General features: G+C 39.5%; 1 protein-coding gene across 2 annotated transcripts in view; it reads right to left on the reverse strand.

The window, feature by feature from the left end:
- Positions 1-12,112, reverse strand: part of PAK1 (p21 (RAC1) activated kinase 1) — a 147,757-nt gene that overhangs the window by 17,617 nt on the left and 118,028 nt on the right. For both annotated transcript variants that reach the window (XM_024749686.1, XM_024749694.1), the window contains exons 8-10: positions 10,584-10,647; positions 7,709-7,757; positions 2,337-2,449 (exon numbers count right to left, since the gene is read on the reverse strand). In XM_024749686.1, coding sequence (XP_024605454.1) covers positions 2,337-2,449; positions 7,709-7,757; positions 10,584-10,647 — 226 coding nt within the window. The remainder of the gene's footprint in view (positions 1-2,336; positions 2,450-7,708; positions 7,758-10,583; positions 10,648-12,112) is intronic.

Below are 12,112 nucleotides of genomic sequence, written 5' to 3' on the forward strand. Positions count from 1 at the left end.
TAAATCCAACAAGAAATATGCCAAGACACATATTAATCAAACTATCAAAAATTAAATGCAAAAAAAAAAAAATAGTAAAAGCAGCAAGGGAAAAACAACAAATAACAGACAAGGGAATTCCCATAAGCTGATCTTTCAACACAAACTCTGCAAGCCAGAAGGGAGTGGCAGGACATATTTAAAGTGATGAAAGGGAAAAAACCTACATCCAAGATTACTCTATCCAGCAAGGATCTCATTCAGATTTGATGGAGAAATTAAAACCTTTGCAGACAAGTAAAATCTAAGAGAATTCAGCATCACCAAACCAGCTTTACAACATATGCTAAAGGAACTTCTCTAGGCAGGAAACACAAGAGAAGGAAAAGACCTACAATAACAAACACAAAACAATTAAAATGGTAATAGGAACATACATATCGATAATTACCTTAAATGTAAATGGATTAATGCTCCAACCAAAAGACATAGGCTGGCTGAACGGATACAAAAACAAGACCCATACATATGCTGTATACAAGAGACCGACTTCAGACCTAGAGACACATACAGAATGAAAGTGAGGAGATGGGAAAAGATATTCCATGCAAATGGAAATCAAAAGAAAGCTGGAGTAGCAATTCTCATATCATACAAAATAGACTTTAAAATGAAGACTATTACAAGAGACAAAAAAGGACACTACATAATGATCAAGGGATCAATCCAAGAAGAAGACACAGCAATTGTAAATATTTATGCACCCAACATAGGGGCACCTCAATATGTAAGGCAAATGCTAACAGCCATAAAAGGGGAAAAGGGGTAACACAATCATAGTAGGGGACTTTAACACCCCACTTTCACCAATGAACAGACCATCCAAAATAAAAATAAATAAGGAAACACATGCTATAAATGATATATTAAACAAGATGGACTTAATTGATATTTAAGGACATTCCCTCCAAAAGAACAGAATGCATGCTCTTCTCAAGTGCTCATGGAACATTCTCCAGGATAGATCATATCTTGGGTCACAAATCAAGCCTTTTCAAACTTAAGAAAATTGAAATCATATCAAGTATCTTTTCCGACCACAACGCTATGAGACTAGATTATCAATTACAGAAAAAAATCTGTAAAAAATACAAGCACTTTGAGGCTAAACAATACACTACTAAATAACCAAGAGATCACTGAAGAAATCAAAGAGGAAATCAAAAAATACCTAGAAACAAATGACAATGAAAACACGAAGACCCAAAACCTATGGGATGCAGCAAAAGCAGTTCTACGAGGGAAGTTTATAGCAATACAATCCTACCTTAAGAAATAAGAAACAACTCAAATAAACAACCTAACCTTACACCTAAAGCAATTAGAGAAAGAAGAACAAAAAAACCCCAAATTTAGCAGAAGGAAAGAAATCATAAAGATCAGATCAGAAATAAATGAAAAAGAAATGAAGGAAGCAATAGCAAAGATCAATAAAACTAAAAGCTGGTTCTTTGAGAAGATAAACAAAATTGATAAACCATTAGCCAGACTCCGCAAGAAAAAAAGGGAGAAGACTCAAATCAATAGAATTAGAAATGAAAAAGGAGAAGTAACAACTGACACTGCAGAAATACAAAGGATCATGAGACATTACTACAAGCAAGTATATGCCAATAAAATGGACAACCTGGAAGAAATGGACAAATTGTTAGAAAAGCACAACCTTCCAAGACTGAACCAGGAAGAAATAGAAAATATAAACAGACCAATCACAAGCACTGAACATGAGACTGTGATTAAAAATCTTCCAACAAACAAGGATCAGAGATTTGAATTGACTACAAACTTACCAGGGGTCAACAATGAAACAGAACTCTTAAAAAAAAAAAATCAAATCAAGTTCTGTAGTGTTTAGAACAAAGGAGGGGTCCCAATGTCTCCGTAATGGTGAAATCTCAAACGAAACTACTGAATGTCACATTTTAAGAGAATGCAGACAAACTAGAAGTTATTCAGCAGGGTAAGCAGGATAAGGAAAGATGTGAGATGCAGAATGATTTAAAGACCTACATGTTTGACTCAGGCAGATGGGCTGAAGGCATTCCCTGGGATAGAACAAACAGTATCAGGACCAGCTGTGAGAAGCTACAGGGTGGTAGGGTTCAGCCTAACCCAGAATACTGTGCAGCAATCAGAGGTGTCCACCAACATGCAGGGTCATTGGCAGAGAGCCAAGCATCATAGATGAATCTTAAATGGAGGCAGTTCTGAGTGCTGGTGTTGCCTTCTCCCCTAACAGCTCCACCATCCATCCATCCCTAAGGCCCTATCTCTCTGACAGGACTACCACTCCATACCTGTCCAAGTAGTTCACAATATTTGGGTTCTTGTTTTCCCTCATGACCAGGATCTCATTAATAATCAGCTCTTTCTTCGGCTGCTGCTGAAGGTTCATCTGCTTAATGGCCACCTGAAATCAGAGTACATTCAATGTACAACCAGAGTCACTCAGCATTTACTGAACACCTACTACGTACCAGACATGAACACTAAGGAGATAGAAATGAGTAAGATATGGTCTTAGCCCTTGAGGAAATCACAGTTCATCTCCGGAGACCAGTGGTACTCAGCGTGAGGTCCCCAGACCAGCAACATCAACATTATCTAGGAATGTGCTACAAATAAAAATTTTCAGTCCCCATAAACCTACTGAATCAGAAATTCTGTGGGTTGTTTTTTTTGTTTTGCTTTTTTTTTTTTGCACAAACTTTCTATTTAATGGAAAAGTTCACTTGCTGAGTATAAGGATCATTTATTACTTGGTATTGGTACTGGTGTCACTGGAGATGAGGATAAGACATAGTTATGAAGAATTTAAATGAGGAAGTGAAAGAATTTAAAAACTGATCTTTCCATTCATCTCTCTACCTTATTAGATCTCTACTTAATCCAAGCCTAAGTAAACAGGGACTTCCTTTTCCTCAAAAACTCTGCCCTTTAATAAGCCCTCCAGGCAATTCTCATGTGCACCAAAGTGTGAAGATCAAACTTGCTACTAAATAAAATACATATATTAGAAAAATACTTTTAAAAATCACAATATAAAAGAGGTATGCTATAACAAAAGTCCCTACAAAGTGTTACAGGAACATAAAACTCGGCCAAGAACTCTTTCACACTATCAATGCAGAGGTTTCATAAAGGGGAGATGAGTTTTTGAACTTGTTGTGGAAAAATAAATCAGAGTTGACCAGGTTAAGAAAGAATAGAAAAAGGGGATCCTTAATGTTTATGTATGAAAAAGATATTGATAGGCTTTGTGTCTACGGAAATAAACAAATTTTCACATAATACAAATTTAAGGAACACGTTAGTTTCCAAGGCACTTTTGTGTCCTTTTTATGTGTCGGGTACTATGTAGGGTATTCTCAAATGTATTTCATTTAATCCTCTGAGACACGTTATGAGTTAAATATTACTATTGACCCCCTTTGACAGATGAGGAAATTGTGATTCAGAGAGGATATGTGACTTCCCTACACAGCTATTCAGTAGCAAAGTCAGGATTAGAATCTCAAAAGTGATGCCCATTTATCCTGCACACACAACCAGATTAACCTTCCCCACAGTACACATTTGGTGACTCTCTCCCCTGTTCAAAGCAGAAATGGCTCCTGTTTGCCTAGAGATGCTCCTTGGCCCAACATTCGAAGTCCTTATGATCTGACCCCTATCTTACTTCTTTCTCACTGTATTCCTTCATATACTACAATCTGAGCTTCTCTCCATGTAGAACATCTTGCTCCACTGTTTTCACATGTTCCAAACCTTCTCATACTTTGTATCAGACCAAAAGAAACCTCATTCTCCAAACCAGATAGGCTTTTTGTCTTCTTTAAAGCCCCATAAGATTATCCTTATACCTCTCTTGTGGAACTCAGCACATACTGAATTGTATGATGATTAGTTAGGGCGTGTCTCTCGAGAAGCTTGAGAGCTCATTTGAAAGCTCAGAATCCCTGGTGCCAAGCACAGGGCCTGACACACAGTGGGTGCTCAACAAATCTTTTCAGAAATGAAGAGGAAAAGACAGAATTGAGTGGGTTGATAAATACTTTGTTTTTAAACCACAAAGAGCATTAGCAATAGGCTGCCCTATCCTATAGGAGTAGACTTTAAATTATTTCCTAAATGTTTATTCCCTAGAAATAACAGCCAAGAACATGAACACCTAACAGAACAACTAAAATTAGCCTTTCCAGAATCAGCAAGAAGTGTAGAGATGAATAATTCAAATTTTTATGGGAAAATCCTAGACTCTATTATTTCTTCAAGTCAAGTATAGACAATCTTCTGCCAAGAGCCAGTTCATCAGTAAGAATAGAAATGATTTTTTAAAACAGTTTGATCACCTCCATTCCCTGCCCCAAGTGAGAAAAAATTGCTTTGGAGTGGAGTCTCCTATCAGGTTAGGTTTCTGGTCTGGCTGCAGCTTGCTATAACAGCTGATGATTAGCTTTTTCTAATGTCTGAAGAGGAACACAGTGATCTAAAGACACATTACATTAAGACTGTAAGCCCTTACAACACATACTAAGACCTGGAGCCTCTGCAGTTCCTCAGGTCATCCTGGAGGATGGGACAGTGCTAGTGAACCCCACAGAGGTCACTGCTGGCAGCAGCAAGGGAGAAAAGAGGCAGCCTGTGGGTAACAGACAGGCTGGCAAGACACCAGGAATCCTTTTCAATAGCCACTGACTAACTATGGGCTAGGCTAAATGCCCTTCACCGAATCAGATCCCTCCTATTCAGGCCAGCAGATAGCACTCCTATAACAGAAAAAGAACTGGACTTGAACTCTGGGGGCCTAAGCTCTGGGGCTGGGTCTGTCACTTACTAACCTTGACTAGTCACAAGCTCTCTGAGCCTTGGTCCCTTTATCAATACTGAGAATAATAAATCCCAACCCTGAATCCCTTCCTCACAGGATTGTTCTGAGAACTAAATGAGACAGTTACTCATACATAAGAAATGTAAATAATACAGTAAGACAACAATGAAAATGCTAATCATTGTCATAACTGCATTTGATGAGTAATTGGCACAGAGCAGCAAGAATGTTTATTGAATGCCTACTCTGTGCCAGCGCTGTGTTAGGTGCTCTACTGACATTATCTCTGTAAAACCTAACAACAAGCCTGTCGAGCAAAAATCATTATCTGGGGCTTCCCTGGTGGCACAGTGGTTGAGAGTCCTCCTGCCGATGCAGGGACGCGGGTTCGTGCCCCGGTCCGGGAAGATCCCACATGCCGCGGAGCGGCTGGGCCCGTGAGCCATGGCCGCTGAGCCTGTGCGTCCGGAGCCTGTGCTCCGCAATGGGAGAGGCCACAGCAGTGAGAGGCCCGCGTACCGGGGGGGAAAAAAATCATTATCTGCATTTTCAGGGAAGAAAATGAAGACTAAGACTTACAAGAAAGTTGCCCAAGGTCATAATCAATGCTTTCAGGTTCATATGACTTCAAAGCCACTTCCAGTTTACTCTATTACACACATTCCCTCTAAAAAATGGGCTTGAAAATTAATTGCTGGATCTGTAACTGGAAGATTTCCAGCACTAATATGCTAATCTTCTTACATATGACAGACAATAGCTCTCCTCTTCTCAGCTGGATAACTCCCAATAGGCACTTGCTCACAAACACAGAGTATCCCGCTAGCTCCACTAAAGATTTACACTCCCTGGGGGAGGAAATGAGGCCTTCCTGGCTACACTGCATTAGCCACCCTAATGGACTCCCTTCCATTCATAGTTTTCTAACCACAAGGCAGGCACATAGTGAAGTCAAGTTTGTTTCCTGTGGCCAGCTGCTCACACATGGAGCCTCCAGGCCTTCCAGGAACCGGCCAGCACCAGCCTGCCTCCCATCAAGGGCTGTGAGGCCCCAGAGGCCAGAAACACGACCAGGGGCCGTGGTGCCTAACCTTAGCTCTGCTGCGGCCTTGCAGCCCAGAGAGCACAAGTTAAAATTTTAGAATCAAAAGATTCTAACCCAGCCCTTGCTAACTGCTATTAGCACAACCCTGCCAAAGTTACTAAACTCCCGAGTCTCAAATTCCTCATCAGTAAAAAGGAAATAATATTACCTACCAGGTAGGGTTCTTTTTAATATTAATATTTAATATAACCTCCTTTTTTCTATCTCTACCTCCAATACAGCATATTTAAAATCAGCAGAATGATACCATCCTTCCTTCTTTACCATTATTTTATCACAGGTTCCTGTCAGCATTATAAGAGTTTTATATGTACACAATAGAAAGTATGGTTTCTTACATTTATATATATGATTTTAATGCCTGAATCTTTCACATAGGTCTTAGCGCAAAGTGTAGCGTAAAGCAAATGTTCAGTAAACAGTCTGTAGAATAAATAAATATTAATATAAATATTAATATAAATGTAATTCTTAGTTTATGGTATATTTTTGCACGCATTACTTCACTCAACTCATTCACATTTTGTAAGGTTATATGTTATCATGCACATTTTATAAATAAATAAAATTCAGGCTCAGGAGGTCAAATGACTTGCCCAAGGTTTTATAAGTAAGTAAAGGTAAACATCTAGGTTATTGGATTCTCACATAAAAGAACAATTAATAAATCTTTAAACATAATAATGTTTTTTCTTTTAAGTTGACTTACCCTCAATGGAGCCTCAATATTTGGCTCAGACACCTGTAAAAGCTTGACAAAACGTGCTTTCCCTATTAACCATGACTTCTCTAGTACACCATGGGGTTTCAACCACCAAACATATACAAGCAGGTCCTAGTAGCCTCCCTCAGAAGAGTCCAACTCTGTTTTCACTGGAACAGGAGGTGCCTCTCTTAAGCTCTGAGCCCCATTAGTCTTTTGAGCTAAGATCTTCCCCAGGCAACTCCCATATACAACCCACCTTCCAACATTCCTGCTCTGCAACCAAAGAGTACAATGCAAAGAAACTTCAAGCCTTCTAGATTCCCTTCATGGCTTCCTTCTGCTGAAAATAAGATCTTAGGTATCAGGCCTTAGCAATAAGATCAGAGCCTTCCCAGCTTATGAAATGTGAGAGACAAAGAGGTGCCTCCAAATGAGGACTTCAATGTCTACTGGAATCCTGGGCACAGAGTAATGGAAGGACCACTAGATTGGGAGGCAAGAGACACATGTTTAAATCTCTTCTATATCAGATTTCTCTCCCAAGCACCAGACTTGTAAAAATAATTGTCCACCAGGCAGTTTCACAAGAAAGTCTCTCAGGCAACATCTAACTTCCTCAGATCTGTACCTCCTCCTTTGTTCTTTCTCCTTGACTAGTACCACTCACTTGTGAGCCATCCTCACATTCACCAAATTCTGTCATATCTACTTAAGTACCTCTCCAATTCATCCACTTCTCCCCATTCACGCTATGCTACCACCTTAGTCCAGACCATCATCTCTCACATGGAATTACACAGTAACCTCCTGGCTCATTGCTCCACTCTTATCTCCCCCAATCTCTTCTCTGCACTGTAGGCACAGTGACTTTTTCCAAAATCTGTAAATCTCATCATGTTAAGGAGTTCTAGTCTGCAATACTGATAAACTAGAAGTGTCCCTATTGAGCTAAGAAGGGCAAAAACTTAACAAAAAGAAAAAAGAAACAGTGGAACTGAAGGAGTAGTAGTTGGTGGTGGATACTTACCTCCTGTCCTGTGGCCACATCCATTGCAGTGTACACAGTGCCTGAAGCACTGAACAACAGGTGGGGGAAAGAAAAAAACAGGTGTTAGATGAAGTGACATTTGTCAAATGAAGCTCTACACACAATCTGGCAATGCAAGTGTTAATAAAAATAGCAGCAAAAATAATCCTCCCCATTGCCTCTCCCACTCCACTCTCATGAGAGGCAGTATGTAGTAGTAAAGAGAATATATGCTCTAGTGGCCATCAGGAAGTGAGGGAAGAAAGGAGGGATGGACGAAGAATGGCAGAGAAATACTAGGAATAATGCTAGGAAAGTAATCATGTCCATTCTAAATGACTAAAAACCACACTTTATGCCTATAACCATGAACCCTGTGTGTTTGTAGATGAGTGATATGCAACAATATTTGTAACCTTACATGTCAGTATGTCAGATTTATATGATGCGATTGAAAGAAACTTAAAATTCTATGTACTGCAAAAATGTATTCCAGGCAAGCTCTGTGATTATGCTTCCCAGGGAAGTCATGTCAATTCGGGGGAAAAGTCACTTGTAAGTTTGCCTGGAAGACAGAAATTATGGTCACCAGCTTCCCAACTACAACTCTTTAGTTAGGATCCTAGCTACATGTCAGGAAGTTGGCATCATAAGATATGGACAATCAAATAAGGATGGGGGCTTCCCTGGTGGCGCAGTGGTTGAGAGTCCGCCTGCCAGTGCGGGGGACACGGGTTCGTGCCCCGGTCGGGGAGGATCCCACATGCCGCGGAGCGGCTGGGCCCGTGGGCCATGGCCGCTGAGCCTGCGCGTCCGGAGCCTGTGCTCCGCAACGGGAGAGGCCACAACAGTGAGAGGCCCGCGTACCAAAAAAAAAAAAAAAAAAAAAAAACAAATAAGGATGGGATTCTTTGCATTGGCAGTTTTTTTCCCCATTGCCTGATCACCCTACCTCTAGACATCTTCTGTCATAAAGCTGATGTCTATATTCCTGTCCCCATTCTCCCCTATGCCACCAGATATACCATTCTTTAAGGGCAAATATGCCCAGTCCTCAGGGAACTGGACATTTTGAGACTGTGTCTCCATGATTACAGAGGCTCAGAAGCTATTGAGGCCCACTGGTTAGTTCCTGATTGTTTCTGCCTCAAATAGACATATGATTAGACATATGAATTCCAGGTCAAAAAAACCTTCAGGTGTTAAAGGGAAAAAACAAACAAGCAAAATGATAATAGTACTAATTTATCTTATTTGTGTGCCATGCACAGTTTTAAAATCATGGAATGTGGAAACATCAGCATAGGTGCTTAATACATATTGCATTCCTCCCTTAGCACTAACATACCTGACAAGTAAGCAAGGAAAAAAACTTCTGCAGATAGTGCCTATTTATGGGCCTCATACATCTGAACACACACATCAGCAGTTTGGGAGGTGAAAGACCCTGAATCCACAGCCCCTTTCGCTTAAATGAAGAAACTGAAGTCCAGAGATAGGACCTGATTTGCCCACACTTGTCTGTGTACCTTTCTGCTACATTCTTAACATCTCAATGTAATTATCTAAAGGAAATACCATCCCAGATTACTCTGAGGCAAGCAAAACAATTTCTTCTCAAGGTGTTAACTACCTTATACCGGTTCAGACTCACAAAAGCACCAGACCAGGAAAAAATGAGATGCACTCAAGTCCAGGGTTGTTTTGAAGATTGAATTAAACAATAGATGCAAATAACAGATGTAAGCTGTAGAATACTATACAAATACAACATCAGTGTATTATGCATTACTTTATCTTATTTCAGAAGTTCTTGGATGCATAAAAAAGAAAACTAAAACAGAAAGCTTCAATTACTTCATTAACAACAATGCTTTCACTCAAGTTAACACTGAGAGCTTTCTACAAGCCAGACACTTTTCTTCAGTTTCTTTTTAATTTTAGCTAATTGGGTATATCTGTAGAAATCTTATTATTTTTCTTTTTTATACAGAGGTATAACTTACCTAATCTGCACAAATCTCAAGTATACAACTTGATGATTTTTCAATATGTACACACCTACATGTTCACCATCACCATCACCCCTGAAGGTTCTCTCTTGCCACATCCCAATCAACACTCCCCTCCCAGACGCAATGATTATTCTGACTTATATTAGCATTAGTTTTGCCTGTTCTTTAACTCCATATAAATAAAATCATACAGCATCTGCTCTTTTGTATCTGGCTTCTCTTACTCAAAATAATGGCCACTTTTAAGACTTATCACAGTATATTATAATTTTTTGTTTGACTGTCTATCTCCTTCTGTAGCCATGGGGTCTCTGAAGGGAGAGACTGATTCATAGCTGTATTCACAGTGCCTAGCACCTAACAGGAATTCAGTTAAGATTTGCTGAGTTCAGTACATTGAGGGCAGTATACAAGATGCAGAGAAGGAATCAGAGAGCAGGAGACATGAATTCTGGCATCCACTAGAAAAACAGTTCCCATTATACTAGCAGAAGAGTCTGCAGTTCTGAGTCTTCCATTACATATTAGTGCTGGTAGGTCTCAGCATCAGGTAAACAGGGTTAATCTGGAAAAGCAGAGCTATAATTTGGGAAGAAGGTTTTGTGCCAAGAAAATAAATGGGTTTTTCACTCTCACCACAGGTGTATTTTTAGCAACCATGTCAGCTAATGGCACATCTCACATATTAAACATAATTCTGTAAACCTGAGGTCAGCCTAACAAAACACCTTCAGATGGGTGAGGGGTGAGGTGGAGAAAGAAGAACAAGATTTATGCGAGGCAAAACAAAAGCAAAATCGTATATACCAGCACACACAATTTTAAGTCATTTTTCTAGGGAAGAAAATGCCCCTACTAACCCTTGTCCAATCTTCTCAAATCGTGTATATTTCTTCTTAGGATCACCCACACTCACTATGCTCCCTTTGAAAGAAACACAGAACATGAATCAGTTTTTCCCAGATCAACATACAAAACAGGCCCCATATTTTCCCAAATGCTGAGCTGGCAAGGATTAAAGAACTATCTCCAATACCTAAAAACCACACTAAGCAGGTCCTTAGTTTTTCCTCTTTAAGTTTCAACCAGAAGTTTCATCTCCTTACCACTTTTATTCATAGTACTCTAATCCAATTCTAAACTCCTAAAAATTATTCATTCATTTTAAAATCCATTCATTCAATAGACATTTACTCATTTTAACATGCTCACTTACCATGTTCTAAGCTCTATGTTGAATGCAACAAATAAATAGATTAGACACAGTTAAGACAGTCTCTGCTCTCAAGAAGCTCTAATCTCAGAGGAGACAGACAATAAGTATAAAGTTCCATGAAAATATAATAACTGTGGTGATACAGAAAGAGGCAAAAATATAGACTGGAAAGGCTTCAGAAGGGAAGTGATATCTGGACTAATTTTTACAGGGTTAGTAGGAATTAGCCAGGGAGAGAAAGTCAAGAAAGGGTTACAACAGAAAGTACTTCAAGTACAAAGACACAGAGGTATGAGAGAGTTGACAGTTTCAAAAAAAGTATTCTGGAGATGGTAAAACTGAGGCCCACAGAAAGGAAGATACTTCCCCTCAAGGTCACACAGCAAACTGGTGTCACAGCTAAGATTAGGAGCTTGGTTTTGGTCTCCCAGTCCAAAGCCCTTTCCACTAATGCCAATTACTAGTATTTGGTACTTTTCACATACATTATTTCCTCTGACTTACAAATGAGACAGGTATTAACATCCCTATTTAAAAGATGAGAAAAAGGAGGGCCAGAGAACAGTAGGAAATCACCCAACATGCAGGTTAGTGGCTGTGCTTCAACCCAAGGGTCCGTAACTCCCAGGCCAGTCTGCTTTCCATAATTCTATGTTCTAAGTATTACTGTTTAAAAAAAAATATGGTTCAGAGAAAAAGAATACATACAAGAGTAAACAGACGGCTAGGTCAGTGGCTTTTCTTATTTCATCATTTCGTAAGGGCTCTGGGCAAGGGCAACTTTTAAAAGAGTGAAATATTTTTTAAAAGTCAAGTAAGAATTATCAGGACAAAATCGAGAGCTGCTAAGCTGAGGAACCAGAAACCTCAGCTTTAAAAAGCAGTGCCAGTGTGCAGACTTGACCAAATCAGTCACATCAAATCCTCTTTAGAAAAAAAAAAAATCCTCTTTAGAAGTAGATAAGTTCAAAGAATAAATCAAAGGCCTTGTCAGATGATTCTTCCAAGCCTACAGACCAACCCAGTCCTTTCTTCTCATATGAATTCTCCTGCAGATTACTGAAAAAGAGAAACAAGCTACCCTAATATTTCTGGTCACTAAAAAAAAGTAAAATGGAAGTTTCCACCTGACTGCAAGAAACAGCATGTTCTGATTACAGGAGCACAAGCTGC

Source organism: Neophocaena asiaeorientalis, unplaced genomic scaffold (genome assembly GCF_003031525.2).
Source record: "Neophocaena asiaeorientalis asiaeorientalis breed wild unplaced genomic scaffold, Neophocaena_asiaeorientalis_V1.1 scaffold363, whole genome shotgun sequence".
In the NCBI taxonomy this organism is placed as follows: Eukaryota; Metazoa; Chordata; class Mammalia; order Artiodactyla; family Phocoenidae; genus Neophocaena; species Neophocaena asiaeorientalis.